Source organism: Chiloscyllium plagiosum, unplaced genomic scaffold (assembly GCF_037043375.1).
Source record: "Chiloscyllium plagiosum isolate Xiang-an unplaced genomic scaffold, Cpla_swu_hap1 HiC_scaffold_12, whole genome shotgun sequence".
Taxonomy (NCBI): Eukaryota; Metazoa; Chordata; class Chondrichthyes; order Orectolobiformes; family Hemiscylliidae; genus Chiloscyllium; species Chiloscyllium plagiosum.
In genome coordinates this window covers 26,768,560-26,784,383 of record NW_028270150.1, presented here as the reverse complement: position 1 = coordinate 26,784,383, position 15,824 = coordinate 26,768,560, and the positions used below count along the sequence as shown (strand labels likewise).

At 41.8% G+C, this 15,824-nt stretch overlaps 1 protein-coding gene across 2 annotated transcripts in view; it reads left to right on the top strand.

Annotated features, from left to right (window-relative positions):
• Window positions 1-15,584, top strand: part of chaf1b (chromatin assembly factor 1, subunit B) — a 53,868-nt gene extending 38,284 nt beyond the window's left edge. Inside the window, exons 11-15 of one of the 2 annotated variants that reach the window (XR_015758790.1) lie at window positions 5,674-5,830; window positions 7,566-7,997; window positions 10,109-10,194; window positions 12,814-13,384; window positions 15,032-15,584. Coding sequence is in view for 1 of the 2 variants with exons in the window: in XM_043701236.2 (XP_043557171.1) it covers window positions 5,674-5,830; window positions 7,566-7,997; window positions 10,109-10,194; window positions 12,814-12,944 (806 nt within the window). In the remaining variant the exon portion in view is untranslated. Of the gene's footprint in view, window positions 1-5,673; window positions 5,831-7,565; window positions 7,998-10,108; window positions 10,195-12,813 lie in introns of both variants that reach the window. The other variant, XM_043701236.2, reaches the window with a different exon arrangement.
• Window positions 15,585-15,824: the final 240 nt, after the last annotated feature.

The following is a 15,824-nucleotide window of genomic DNA, read 5'->3' as shown; positions in this document are numbered from 1 at the left end:
TGTAAGAGCTACTCCTTTTTTTTTTTGAGGTATTTTAGGTGTTGGAGATGATTTCCTCGAATTCCAGGAGCAGCAATTACTGTTTTATATGCTGTTGCATTGTTTTGGAACTTTGGGGAAAAAAAAGTCAAAACAACAATTTAAAAGGGAGAGGAGCAAACAAAGGAAGCACATGGTGAGGACAGTGCAGGAGAGAGAGAGAAAGAGAGAGAAAACCTGCACAGTTACTGCCTTTGCTGTTTGAATTCGTGTATCGCTGGACATCTGAGTGCATCGGGAAAATTAACAAACAGTGAAATTCACAACTAATCTTGGAGGAACCTGTTGGGTGAAGTTCACAGCACAGAATCAGACAAGTTAATTGTTGTTTTACGTCTGTCCAAGAGAAAGGCTGCAGTAGTGGGTACAGTGGATTCTTTCTTGATTATATGTTTTTGGAGATAAGTCTCTTGACTAAACTTAAAATATAAGTCATAGCTATTAATTTAACCTGGGGCAGTGTTTGTAGAGGAATAAGACGGTGTTATTTTCTGGGTCTGTAGATTGTGAAGGAGCAAAAACGGCCTTTGCAGTGATATGTACTTCTTGTCAGATGTGGGAGTTTAAGGGTTACTGCGGATTATATTTGCCATAAATGCTGTTGGATGCAACTTATCAGATCGAGTGGATCGATTGGAGAGACAAATAGAAGCGATGAGGAATTTGCAACAGCAACAGTATGTGATGGATGGCAGTTATAGAAAGGGGGGAAAGTCTCAGATACAGGCACATAAATGGGTTAACTCCAGGAAGGGTAAGAGAGGTAGGCAGCTAGAGCAGGAGTCGTTTGTGGATATACCCATTTCAAACAGGTATGCTGTTTTGGAAAATGTAGGGGGTGATGGATTCTCAGGGGAATGTAGCACAAACAGCCAAGTTTTTGGTATTGAGACTGGCTCTAATGCAACGAGGGGTATGTCGGCTTACAAGAGATCAATTTTGTTAGGGGATTCTATAGCCAGAGGTGGGACCCAGGGAAATATTGAGGAAAGAGATCAATCTGAGATGGGTACAGCTGAGAACAGAAGTGAGACAAACAGTCAGGGCAGGCAGGAACAAGGTAGGACTAATAAATTAAACTGGATTTATTTCAATGCAAGGGGCCTAACAGGGAAGGCAGATGAACTCAGGGCATGGTTAGGAACATGGGACTGGGATATCATAGCAATTACGGAAACATGGCCCAGGGATGGGCAGGACTGGCAACTGAGTGTTCCAGGATACAAATGCTACAGGATGAATAGAAAGAGAGGCAAAAGAGGAGGGGGAGTGGCATTTTTGATCAGGGATAGCATTACAGCTGTACTAAGGGTGGATATTCCCGGAAATACATTCAGGGAAGTTATTTGGGTGGAACTGAGAAATAAGAAAGGGATGATCACCTTATTGGGATTGTATTATAGACCCCCCAATAGTCAGAGGGAAATTGAGAAACAAACTTGTAAGGAGATCTCAGCTATCTGTAAGAATAATAGGGTAGTTATGGTAGGGGATTTTAACTTTCCAAACATCGACTGGGACTGCCATAGTGTTAAAGGTTTAGATGGAGAGGAATTTCTTAAATGTGTACAAGACAATTTTCTGATTCAGTAAGTGGATGTACCTACTAGAGAAGGTGCAAAACTTGACCTACTCTTGGGAAATAAGGCAGGGCAGGTGACTGAGGTGTCAGTGGGGGAGCACTTTGGAGCCAGCGACCATAATTCTATTTGTTTTAAAATAGTGATGGAAAAGGATAGACCAGATCTAAAAGTTGAAGTTCTAAATTGGAGAATGGCCAATTTTGACAGTATTAGGCAAGAACTTTCAAAAGCTGATTGGAGGCAGATGTTCGCAGGTAAAGGGACGGTTGGAAAATGGGAAGCCTTCAGAAATGAGATAACGAGAATCCAGAGAAAGTGTATTCCTGTCAGGGTGAAAGGAAAGGCTGGTAGGTATAGGGAATGCTGGATGACTAAAGAAATTGAGGGTTTTGTTAAGAAAAAGAAGGAAGCATATGTCAGGTATAGACAGGATAGATCAAGTGAATCCTTAGAAGGGTATAAAGAAAGTAGGTGTATACTTAAGAGGGAAATCAGGAGGGCAAAACGGGGACATGAGATAGCTTTGGCAAATAGAATTAGGGAGAATCCAAAGGGGTTTTACAAATATATTAAGGACAAAAGGGTAACTAGGGAGAGAATAGGGCCCCTCAAAGATCAGCAATGCGGCCCTTTGTGTGGAGCCACAGAAAATGGTGGAGATACTAAATGAATATTTTGCATCAGTATTTACTGTGGAAAAGGATATCGAAGATATAGACTGTAGGGAAATAGATGGTGACATCTTGCAAAATGTCCAGATTACAGAGGAGGAAGTGCTGGATGTCTTGAAACAGTTAAAGGTGGATAATTCCCCAGGACCTGATCAGGTGTACCCGAGAACTCTGTGGGAAGGTAGAGAAGTGATTGCTGGGCCTCTTGCTGAGATATTTGTATAATCGATAGTCACAGGTGAGGTGCCGGAAGACTGGAGGTTGGCAAACGTGGTGCCACTGTTTAAGAAGGGTGGTAAGGACAAGCCAGGGAACTACAGACCGGTGAGCCTGACCTCGGTGGTGGGCAAGTTGTTAGAGGGAATCCTGAGGGACAGGATGTATTTGGAAAGGCAAAGACTGATTTGGGATAGTTGACATGGCTTTGTGCGTGGGAAATCATGTCTCACAAACTTGATTGAATTTTTTGAAGAAGTAACAAAGAAGATTGATGAGGGCAGAGCAGTAGATGTGATCTATATGGACTTCAGTAAGGTGTGTGACAAGGTTCCCCCTGGGAGACTGATTAGCAAGGTTGGATCTCATGGAATACAGGGAGAACTAGCCATTTGGATACAGAACTGGCTCAAAGGTTGAAGTGGGTGGAGGTGGAGGGTTGTTTTTCAGACTGGAGGCCTGTGACCAGTGGAGTGCCACAAGGATCGGTGCTGGGTCCTCTACTTTTTGTCATTTACATAAATGATTTGGATGCGAGCATAAGAAGTATAGTTAGTAAGTTCGCAGATGACACCAAAATTGGAGGTGTTGTGGACAGCGAAGAGGGTTACCTCAGATTACAACAGGATCTGGACCAGATGGGCCAATGGACTGAGCAGTGGTAGATGGAGTTTAATTCCGATAAATGCGAGGTGCTGCATTTTGGGAAAGCAAATCTTAGTGGGACTTATACACTTAATGATAAGGTCCTAGGGACTGTTGCTGAACAAAGAGACCTTGGAGTGCAGGTTCGTAGCTCCTTGAAAGTGGAGTCGCAGGTAGATGGGATAGTGAAGGCGGCGTTTGGTATGCTTTCCTTTATTGGTCACAGTATTGAGTACAGGAACCAAAAGAGAAAATGCTGGAAAATCTCAGCAGGTCTGGCAGCATCTTTAAGGAGAGAAAAGAGCTGACGTTTCGAGTCTAACTGACCCTTTGTCAAAGCTTTGACAAAACGTCAGCTCTTTTCTCTCCTTAAAAATGCTGCCAGACCTGCTGAGATTTTCCAGCATTTTCTCTTTTGGTTTCAGATTCCAGCATCCGCAGTAATTTTGCTTTTATTGAGTACAGGAGTTGGGAGGTCATGTTGAAGCTGTACAGGACATTGGATCGGCCACTGTTGGAATATTGCGTGCAATTCTGGTCTCCTTCCTATCGGAAAGATGTTGTGAAACTTGAAAGAGTCCAGAAAAGATTTATAAGGATGTTGCCAGTGTTGGAGGATTTGAGCTATAGGGAGACGCTGAACAGGCTGGGGCTGTTTTCCCTGGAGCGTCGGAGGCTGAGGGGTGACCTTATAGAGGTTTACAAAATTGAGGGGCGTGGATAGGATAAATAGACAAAGTCTTTTCCCTGGGGTCAGGGAGTCCAGAACAAGAGGGCATAGGTTTAGGGTGAGAGGGGCAACCTTTTCACAGAGGGTGGTACGTGTATGGAATGAGCTGCCAGAGGAAGTGGTGGAGTCTGGTACAATTGCAACAGTTAAGAGGCATTTGGATAGGTAAATGAATAGGAAGGGTTTGGAGGGATATGGGCCGGGTACAGGCAGGTGGGACTAGATTGGGTTGAGATATCTGGTCGGCATAGATGAGTTGGACCGAAGGGTCTATTTCCATGCTGTACATCTCTATGACTCTGTTTGAGCAACAAGTGAAGTGAGCTGTTTCACATTGCTACTATGCAGTTACGGCACAAATAGTGTTCATCGGTAACTGAATGCTGCACTAAAAGCCAAAAAGGCAGTCTGCTTACCTGACAAAATGAATAGTGTGATATATGAATTTTATTGCTGGTGTGATGTGCTAAGTAGGCCCTACATCTCAAAATCAGACAGGCTGTCCCTTTGGCTGATTACGAGTAATGTACGGAGCGAATCCAACCTAGTCCACACTAACATTGAATCTAATTCTGCCATTGCACAGCACTTGATGGATAATCCTGAATATGCAAAGGATTGCTTTGACAACCAAAAATTGATTGAAAATTAGACTTGTCGCAGACTTGCATGTACTAGGAGCTACATACATTATTGCACAGGACCCTGTTCTTTAGAGACAATCAGAACATGTGCCACACATTGCACCCATTTCAACCCAGCAAAATATGTGACATCATTTGTTGGTCAGACCATTGTCTGGGTTAACATTTAAACAAAGTTTGGCACTTGCCTGTTGATCATCATGAATAGGTATATTCTCAATGTTTCTTCCAATCAGAATCCCTTACCAACCAGTCAGTGTCGTCCTCTCATGCAGTATAAATGCTGCTCCTCCCCTCAAATAGGCTTTTTTCGGAATTGTCCCGATGTGTACTAGACGAGGTGCTTGGAAAAATGTCTTTTCTACCACTATGACTGTTTGTTTAACATAAGGTTTACCAGACTTATTCCTGGGATGGCAGGATCACTGTGTGAAGAGAGACTGGATTGGTTAGGACAATGTTCACTGAAGTTTACAAGAAGGGTGCTATTGTGGAAACCTACAAAATTCTGACAGGACTAAGGCAGGGAGAATGTTCCAGAACCAGTTGGTGGCAATTGAAGGTTAGGCCATTTAGGACTGACTTGAGGAGAAATTTCTTCACCTAGAGAATATTGAACCTGTGGAATTTTTTGCCACAGAAAATGGTTGAGGCCAAAACCTTGAACATTTTCAGGAACGAGTGAGGAATCGTTCTTAGGGCCAAAGGGATCATGTGAGGAGAAAGCAGGAGCAGATTGAGTTGGATGATCAGCTGTAGTCCTGGTGAATGGCAGAAGAAGTTCGAAGGGCCAAATGGTCTATTGCTTCTGTCTCTATGTAGTGGAAGGCTTTTCATGTCGTTGTTTTTGTCAAAATAATGTATACAGGAAGAGCATGGATACTGATGATCAAGCAATGTTTTTGGAAAATTAAAGTAAAATAATAGGATTTGGATATTTCACAACAGTTATGCACGAATGTTTTTTCTGGTTCATACCTTCACTAGAACTTTGGCTTGACTGAAGAATCCACCTGTTTTCTATTTTTCAGTTGTTGTGGCCTACTGAAGCAGAATACTACTTAAATTATGTCTTAATGCTTTTAAAATTGCCTTTTTATCTGTTACAATAAGCATTTTAATTCAAGTTTTGATTTCATATTTAGATGAGTCACATAAGATGATGAACATTTTTAAGTTGCCCTATCGGCTGGTGTTTGCTGTAGCTTCAGAAGACTCCATACTCTTGTACGACACTCAACAGACAGTGCCCTTTGGTTATATCTCAAATATCCATTATCACACCCTAAGTGATATAACATGGTAAGAAAAGATTTTCTAAGGAAGATCCCACTATTCAATTACTTTGAATTTACCATTTTGTTCACATTGCTTTGGAACCCCAGTCCTTATGACAAGTGGTGATTCACATTAATGAGGACTTTCTTATCTTGCAATCTTATTCATTCCTAATAACAAACCTTCCATTTTTCCAAGACCAGTTTGAAATGAGGATAGCGTCTTGGCTTTGATTGACAACTAGACTAATTCCTTATCATCCTCTTCAAAGAACTGTTTTCTGGTGTCTGTTTCACACTTCACAACTATGAGTTTACCTCTTTTGTTCTGTGTCTAAGTATAACTACATTTAAGCTTTGTCTAGCTCTGTATTGCCTATGTGCACTGTCTGGCCTTGAGGCTTAGATGCCAGTTGATTATTTAGGTGGAATCCTGTGTCTGCTTCTCTCTTGTGTTAAAGTATCTGCTGATGGATGTCCCATTCTTAACTTCCATAACTTTGAAGTTGCACCCATATGACCTATCAGGTTGGCATGTTTGAAAATATTGTTTAAGCAAATGGCATCCATCTCTTGGATCTCCTCTTAAATGTTGCTTAGTGTTTGTGACAAGAGGCAAAAGGAAGTGGTTTGATAATGTTAAATGGTTAAAGAATGAGCTGATTTTACCTGGAAATGCAGAAGTTGTTTTCCATGGATCCTATCATACATACTAATTGTTTTGTCAGACGTAGATGATAAATATCATAAAATAATAAAATAAATTTTTTGTTTTAAGAATAAGTAATCTTAATAAATTTATGACCTATGCTGTATTGGAAAAATGGAAGATTAGGAATGAATAAGATTGAATGATATGAAAGGCATAAGGATGGGCTTCCAAAGCAGTGCAAAAAAAAAGGAAGTTCATAGTTTTTCAGAATCATTGCACAAAGTTGTACATTGTTGGGAAGAAGTTCCAATGCCCTTCATTTAAGTTGAAATATTTCCCACCGGATTCTCTGTTTACAGTCGTCTTCCACCAAACAACATCAGGTGGGGCATCCATCCTCCTCTGTGTACAAACGCTCATAACCTACTTGCAGATTCTATATATTCCATTTTCACTTGTAAAGTAATCAGTGGCTTTAGATGACTCGTTTATTTAGTTACTGTGTTTCTGTTCATAAAGGACTTGGGGCCACTCAAGATGCAGCCACATTTGTAAAATAGCCTTATTAACCAGAGAGTCATAAAGGTTTATGGTAAAAAATCTCCTCTGAACCCTCTCCAGGGCAGTCACATCCTTCCTGTAACATGGATTCCAGAATTGCACACAATACTCTAGATGTGGGCTAACCAGCATTTTATACAGTTTCAGCATAACCTCTCTGCTCTTAAATTCTGTGCTTCAGTTAATAATATTGTCTTCTGGTGAGCCCCAACCTTGTGCTGTGCCAACCTGTCAGTACATCAGCTTGACCCACCATCAGAGTGAGTATCTCACTGCACCAAATGAAAATGCCTAGAGCTTAGTAATGAATTTGACTGGGGATGTCATTGCGATTGTACACATTTATTTAACAGGGTGGGAAGGGTGGGATATGTGCTGTTTTGGGAGGCTTGCTTGCAACTTTTATTTGAAAGTCTGATGGCTTTAATTGGAGACATTTGCAGGTTTTGTTTCCTCTTTGCTCAACTGTGAATGTTTTAAATAGACAAATTCTGAGTAAAGGTTCTGGAATACTTGCTGAGTCGTGTCGCTTTATCCTTTTGAATAGGTCACGCGATGGGTTGATCCTCACTATTTCATCCACTGATGGATACTGCTCCTTTGTCACATTTGAGAAAGATGAATTGGGTGTACCTTTGAAAGAAAAGCCGGTGCTGTCCATCCAGACCCCTGGCATCTCGGAGAAAAGACTGAAAAAGGGTCAGGCAAACCGACTATCTGCTGGCACCCCAAAACAGACCGAGAGCAGCACTCCTGCTCGGACTGTGGATCAACAGGACCCTTCTACCTCTGCTCAGCCAAACACACTCAGTGCAGTGGCAGCCCCTACTAAAGAGGTGCCTGGTACTCCCGTCACGACTAAAGCCTCTCCATCCTCGGCGGACAGTGCTGTACAGGGCAGCAAGGCTTCTCATTCCCGGAGGATCACCTTGAGAACATTGGAGGCCTGGAGCAAACCCAGCAAAGCACCCGTGCCAAGGTAAGGTTGAACATCTGGTCTGTTGTCAACTCCTTAATCGCTCCAATGTGTTGTTCCTGTTGACATTGTCCCAACTTGCAGTTGGTTCAAAAAAGCTTCAGGAGATTTCAGATATTTCAAAAGCAAAATGTAAATCGAAATGTTCAGTAAGCATGATATCCATATCCGGCATTTTGTTTTGATGAAGGGGCGTTCAAGGCAGGGAATCCAACATTAACCTCCATGACATATACTAGTAGAATTGCGATCAAAAATTTCAGGTTTCCAGTCTGCAATCTCCATTCCAGGAAGGGGAAATTCCTGAAACTGATGAATAAATATAATGAATAAACTGATATCTGTTTTCATTTAGTTTCATAATTTGCTGCTGTGGGTTATTTGCCTCATAGCCTGACATAGCCCCCACCCACAAGTCAGGTGCTGGACCAGGCAGATGTGAAAATGAGATGTTAACACCATTAAGCTGAATGTAGGACTACTTTGTCATCATTAAAGACAGTGTGCACAATAAATTAAATGCTTGGCAGCAACTCATCAAGGCTCCTTCAAATCCTTGGACAGCACCTTTTAAATTCATTACCCTCTACCACTCAAAGGAAGAGATATATGGAAGCATCATCACTGGCAAATAATTCTCCATGTTGGGGCCACACTGTACTGACTTGGAATAATGCTACAGTTCCTTCACTAGCATCGGAAGAAAAACCTAAAGCTTCTTCCCTAACAGCACTGCAGCAGTGACGACACCATTTGGTGAGATCACTGTCTCCTTTTCAAGAGCAGTTAGGGATGGGCAACAAATTGCCGAGCCGTTAACTTCCATCAAAGGATGAGGAAATGGTGCTGCTCCACGTGTATGGCTCACATTCCGTGTTGCTGCTGGGAATGTACAATCCACCAGACACTAGAGCACTCCTCACTCAGCATCACATGTTGATGTGGAATGGTGCTTCTCTGTTTTGAAGCACTCCACATCACACAAAGGCTGCACATAGAGTTAGGAGGAGACTGAGCTTCCAGCAGAGTGTGGGGGACACCATGGTAATAGGAGGTCATCATGATGATGATGCTAACTGGTCAGAGAGCAGCTGTCTGAATGCACATGGAATACAATTACACTGTAAACTACCTTATTGCTCCATTTCTGACCAGACTGTGTCCAGGAATTATTGATACCAAAGTTTGACTTGTCCTGCTCTTATACTAGTTTGAACTATCTTAGTGACTAGATTAGAGTGGTGCTAGAAAAGCACAGCAGGTCAGGCAGCATCCGAGGAGCAGGAAAATCGATGTTTTGGGCAAAAGCCCTTCATCAGGAATGAAGCGGATACTGTCTGACCTGTGTTTTTCCAGCACCACTCTAATCCTGACTATATTTCCAGCATCTGCAGTACCCACTTCTGCCCTGAATTATCATAGTATTGACATTTCTGAATTCCGATCAGGATCCACACAGACTACTGAGTGAGTGTTAACCTGGACTATTATCAAAGGGTCAGACATGGAAAGCATAAGCTAACAATTGCTTAACAACTTCACCAGTAAAGTCAGCAGTTTTATCCCATTGCATGTACAAATGAAGTTAATAGACAGGTGGTTTTTAAAAGCTCTTCAGTTAAGTTGCATTAATCCTGTTTGCTACTTGTCAGTTTAATCATTACAGTTGCTATATATTGTGATTAACTTCGCCTCTTCATATAGTCTACAATATTGAGTGGCCAGCCCATTGAATAGGTTCTCAAAGCCAAGAATGAAATTCACATTGATCAGTAACACCAAGCAGGAGGCAGGACCATGGTAACCTGGCTTACCGGCCGCTGCATTCTCTATACGTTTGATATCAGTGAGAAAGGAAAACCGGGTCAAGTATAAAACAGACGACAATCTACTGTTTTCCATTTCGTGTGTTTACCTCTGAGGAATTTCAACTCTCATGTTGTACGTAGCTGGCCCTTGTTTGGAAGCTGACGAGAGAAGAGAATTTGGTCTGATCATTGTGTGCACTTGGTCTTGTAGTTGTGTGCATTTTGTGCTGAAATGCCTGGGTATTCTGTCCTTTATATGATTGGGGACTTGGAGTAACGCCCTGTTTTTGGGGTTGTTTTTTGTAGGCGAATCTCACTGATGCCTCTGAACTCCAGTACTTCCAAGGTGACATCAACACCCGTCATAACCCAAGCAGAAAACACAGCACATGGTGAGTCTGTGATATCTGACCATTAACTAATCAAATTTGAAACTTGTTCTTTTTCAGTTATGTTCAAGATTAAAAGCATTAACACGAATTTAAAAAGGCTGAGGTGACAATATAAGGCGAATAGATGAAGGTGTTACTGATGGTAACTGCATTCTTTGCGTTATAAGTGACTCCTAGAAAGTTACATTAGCGAAGGAGGCCATTTGGCCCACTGTATCTGCGCAGGTCAATAAAGATCTGACTACCCTAGTCTCATTTTCCAGTTCTTGGCCCATAGCCCTGAAGGATATTGTACCAATGAAGATCTAAATACTGCTTCATTGTTACAAGAGTTTCTGACTCACCACAGTTTCAGGCAGACAGTTCCAGACTCAGCCACCCTTGAGTCAAAACACTTCTCCTCATGGATGTAAGATAAGAGATGGAAATCTTTGTTCAATGCTCATTGACCTACCTTGGAATGGAAAATGGGCATTCCTATCCAACCTCTCTATCCCCCTCATGATTATAAATGCCTCTAACAGGACCACACTCAGCCTTTGCTGCACCAAGGAAACCAACCCAAGCTAAGTAAATCTTTCCTCATAACTCAAACCCTCCAGCCACATAGCATCCTGGTAAATATCCTGTACCCTCTCTAATGCAATTACATCCTTTCTGTAATGTGATCAGAGCTGCTTGGCCTATATGGTTTCAGCATAACCACCTTGTTCTTGTATTCGGTTCCTTGATTGTTAAAGGTAATTGTTCCATTTGTGTTCTCAAGCACCTTATCTCCCTGCCCTGCTACCTTCAAGGATGTTTGTGGATACCAAGGTCCCTTGGTCTTCAGTAATTATCTGTGTCCCACCTTTCTTTGTGTAATCTCTTTCCTTGCTATACCTGGCAAGTGCATTACCTCACTTATTTTCTGGATGAGTGCCTTTTGTCACTGCTTTGCCCACATGACCAGTCCATTGATGTTCTCCTGCAGTTTGTGGCTATCCTTGTCCCAATTTTCCTGTAATTCACAAGAGTTCTTCATCATTTCCACTACATTTTCATCCTCTCCCTCTCACTCATGTCTGAATATTAGCTCCAGATCTGCCCCCTCCCTTGGGGGCACTGGCTGAAAATTTTTTTCTTGATACATTTTACAATTTTACTCAGTCCCTACCTTGCACACCGGGACCACCCCAGTTAATAACTGAGTAGTTAAAGTTCCCTAGTATTTCTGTCTTATTCTTCTCTGAAATTCTATTTCATGTGGAATCTCAGTTCTATTACAATAGTTATTGTGTTTGGAGTTCACTGTTTGCATTTGTATCTGAAGACAGACCACTTACAGTTTCTGATATCTCTCCCATCACTTATTCTCTTTCAATATTCTGTATTTGGAAAATAAAAACATTTTGTCAGGTACTCACTTTGAGAGTCGGAAGGATGGGTAATACTCCTGGCAATGACCATTGGGGTATAGTCAGTGCCTCAGAAGGCTTGGGGAAACACTTCAGGTATCTGAAGAGATCAAACTTCTCTTGCCAATTCATAGGACACCCTTGCTGGTGACAAATTGATGTGGAGAAAATTAACTTGTGGGAGCAGTGAATACATGAAGAGACTTCATCAGGAACTTGCAGAGGTAGAGTTGAGGTGTTGAAGGCAAATTACCAAAACACTTCATGAGCTGGAGTGTTTAGGGTCCCACCTGCTGTGTCTGTGGCAGAGTCTGCTAAATAATCTGCCATCTCCAAATCTCGAGAACCAGCGAAGAAGCAAATCACCCTCAATCCTGAGAGACTGCCCACAAAAGAGAAGATATTAATGGCAGTAAGGACAATGGCCCCAAGAGCAGAAGTTATGGATTTGCTTTAATGATTAATATGCTTGGGGGGGGGTGGGAGGGTAAAAAACACACCAGGTATATTCTGAAGCTGAATCAAAATGGGACTTGAAACTAATCTGCCTCCATGAATGCTGCCAGATCTGCTGAGTTTCTCCAGCATTCTCTAGTTTTCTTTTAGTTTTATGTTTAGTTTCAGTCTCTGGGTTTTACTGCTGAGCCACTGTCAGCTGGGTGATAAGACAGTGGGACTGGCCCCATTGGTCTCAGCCATGAAAGGGGAAATGATTTAACCCAGGGTTGCTGCTTGCTGCTGTGATATGCTTGAATGTATTTCAGATGAGAATAAGATCCAGTCTGTGGTCAGGATACCCAGAGGCAGAGAGATCCTGCTGTGTCACTGGGGACAAGCAGAGGAGGAGTTGGTGTGGCTAATCTGTGGTGGTGGGAGCAAATGAGTGAAGTGTATGTTTTGAATAATGAGACATTGGATGAATGAATACTGCCTGAATCCAACCAGCAATCCTTTCATCAGTGTAAGATGTAGGCCATTCAGCCTGTAATGTCTCCACTGCCAGTCAATAAGATTGTGGCTGATCTGATAAATGTCAACTCTACTAGTTTGCTGAAGTAGCCACTCTTCTAACCTTTTTGACCTTGAACAGTGATTGTTGCTGGGATACTCAACTTGCAGAGGTATTGTGATTGTGTAGTGTTCAATCCTTGTCTGATGGCAGCGTGTATAGTTCAGTTGGGCAAAGCTACGTTTTATAAATTAAACATGTTTTCTTTTTCAGAGGGATCTTCTCCTTCCAATGATCCTCAGTGCAAGTCACCAGATGCTAAACGTTTGAGGATTGATGATCAACAGAGTGTCAGTCCCACAGATAATCTGGAAACAAATGATGATTGCAGGAGGGACAAATGAACATTGCTCAGAACTTTTTTAAAACATGTACTTTGTATAAAATTCTGCAGTGTGGTCAGTTTTGCTGCAATGTGTAGATGTATATGCGAGCTGGAAGTTGCAGTGTAAAGCATCTCTTAATTTTCTTTTTGTTACCAGTTTTTAATATTACATCCTTTCATCCTCTTGGTATTGGTGACATTAGGCTGTTGCTAAATGTGAATAGTCTTGTTTTAGTTAATCACTGTACAAAGTATCAATTATAAAATTAAAAGCATTTTCTGTTGATAGAAATGTGCACTTCATATTCCAGTTCCTAAAATATTCAACTTGATGGAGCACATCTATTGCAGCTCAAAGATCTTGGGTACTTGAATGTGTACTTGAAGTGCAGTGACTTCAGAAAGTCTACAACCACTTTGTGCACAGCAATTAGAATGATTAATGACCTGCCTAATAATGTAAGTTAATGAGTGAATTCAAGCCACACTCTCATTTGGAACGTTTGACATTGCTGTGCATTTTCTGAGTGTAGATTTATATCTGTCAGGTCTCATACACCGAGAGAATGGGCTTGGTGTAAGGTTGGAGCCAGGGACTTGGTTGTCACTTTACACTGACCCACTTGTTCTCAGCCCCTTTCAGAGCTGCCGTGTAAGTGGAGGAGTAGATTGCTTCACTTGTCCCCAGTGAGTTGGGAGAAAAGAACATTAAAATGGAAGTTTAAATGGCTGTAATGGTGGTGTTTGAGGGGTACGTAATATCTTGTAAGCACAGCCAGACTCCACCATGATGACCTAGAAGTGCCAAATTGTTGATTCGTCTCAGTTTCCTCCTAAGCTCCCCACAGATCAGTCCCATTCCCTCCGTGTGATATCAATAAATGACAGATTTGGATGTAGCATACGTTATGGCCCTTTGTAGTACATCACTTAGCCTCCAATGCAGGTACTGTCCCCATGATACTGTTCCAGTGTTTTAACACTGGGTCTTACTAATAATGGGAAATTCCATCATGCTTTTGACCTGTACCAATGCTTAGGCAGGTATTGGGAGTGAGGATATGAGTTACTTGCACCCAGAATTTCTATCCTGATGGGATCTTAGAGCTGTATTTATATGGCTGATCCAGTTTATGGTCAATAGTTTAAATTGGGCTATTTAATTAATTGGATTATTACCATCGCTGCTTATTGAAAGAGCTATCTGATGTAGGGTTAAATTTGACTTGGAACTTACCATGCACTATAAACGATGATCACATTGATTTGCTGGGGGGGAGTTTGCTACTCTTCAACTTTTTCTGAACAGCAAATCTCACCACATCAAGAAGATGTAACACTCCTTATCCATTGCACTATGATTGCTTATAGGGAGGTAGCAACAACCGTGCAAGACCATTGACCCTTGAATTGAAGCTACTTGCATAAACAGGTGAGAGAAATTGGAACTTGGTTTCAAAGAGGCCAGATACAGGCATCAGCTACTGAACCTGAGAAAGTTGTGAACAACACAGCAGCTCCTCACACGACCACATGTTGTAAGCAGTCGTCTTTTTCAGAAAACGCTTTATTCTCAGGATGTGGGTGTGTGCCGTATCTCACATGTAGCCAAATAGGTGTGTCAGATTCACTTCCTTTCCCTCAATGCCCTGCAAGCATTCACAATAGCGAGGGTGAGTTTGACTTTGGGTGATTAGGTTTTGCTGAATGATACAAATTGTAACACACTGTCCAAATTGAATGAAAAATGAAAGCTATAATCGATGTTTATAATAACATTAGCAAATCATCTGTGTCATCAGGAGAAAGTGAGGACCGCAGATGCTGGAGATCAGAGTCGAAAAGTGTGGTGCTGGAAAAGCACAGCAGGTCAGGCAGCATCTGAGGAACAGGAGAGGCTACATTTCGGGCATAAGCCCTTCATTCCTGATGAAGAGCTTATGACTGAAACATTGACTCTCTTGTTCCTCAGAATCTGCCTGAACATCTGTGCTTTTCTAGTGCCACACTTTTCAAATCTATGCCATCACCCAAAGACAAGATTATCTCAAGATATTCCCCTATAAATCTCTGGAAAATCTAATGTTATTGCCCTTCCATTCTCAGGCTGGGGAAATTCTTCCGCAGGCAGCTGAGGCAATTTGGCATGATGGTGAATACCCTTGCTGACTTTCATAGGTGTGCCATCAAGAGTATTCTGTCTGGATGTATCACTACCTGGTATAGCAACTGTACCTTTCAAGATCGGAGACAGTTACAGAGAGTGGTGAACTCAGCCCCGACAATCACAAAGGCCAACCTCCCATCTATAGAATTCATCTACCAGGCCCACTGTTAAGGAAAGGCTGCCATCATTTTCAAAGATCTATCCCACCCTGGCAAAGCTTTTCGACAACCTCTACCATCGGGGAGAAGGTACAGAAGACTGAAAACATGCACCAGCCAGTTTCGAAACAGTTTCTACCCTACTGTTGTTAGAATACTGAATGGACTCGCAAACTCTTAACAATCGCCTGTACCTGTGTTTTTGTTTTTGCTGCTGTTTACCTATTATTTACTATCTATTTTACTTAACTCTGTGATCTACCTGTATTGCTCGCAAGACAAAGCTTTTCATTGAGCCTCGATACATGTGACAATAAATTCAACACAATTTGAATTAGTGCAACGGAGGACTGTTTCCTTCATCTAGGATAGTAAATAGGCTATAACAAGTCATCTCGCAAGAACTGGATAACCTTGACAGCTATGGAAGAAGAAAGCAGGTCAGAAATGAGAGTTGAACAATTGGGTTTCAGATTATCAAACTTTAATTCTCAGTATTTGCTCATATAGATTTAGCAATCAAGTGATTATACTAGATGTGGATTCTTATCCATCTCAAACGGGCCATTTAAAA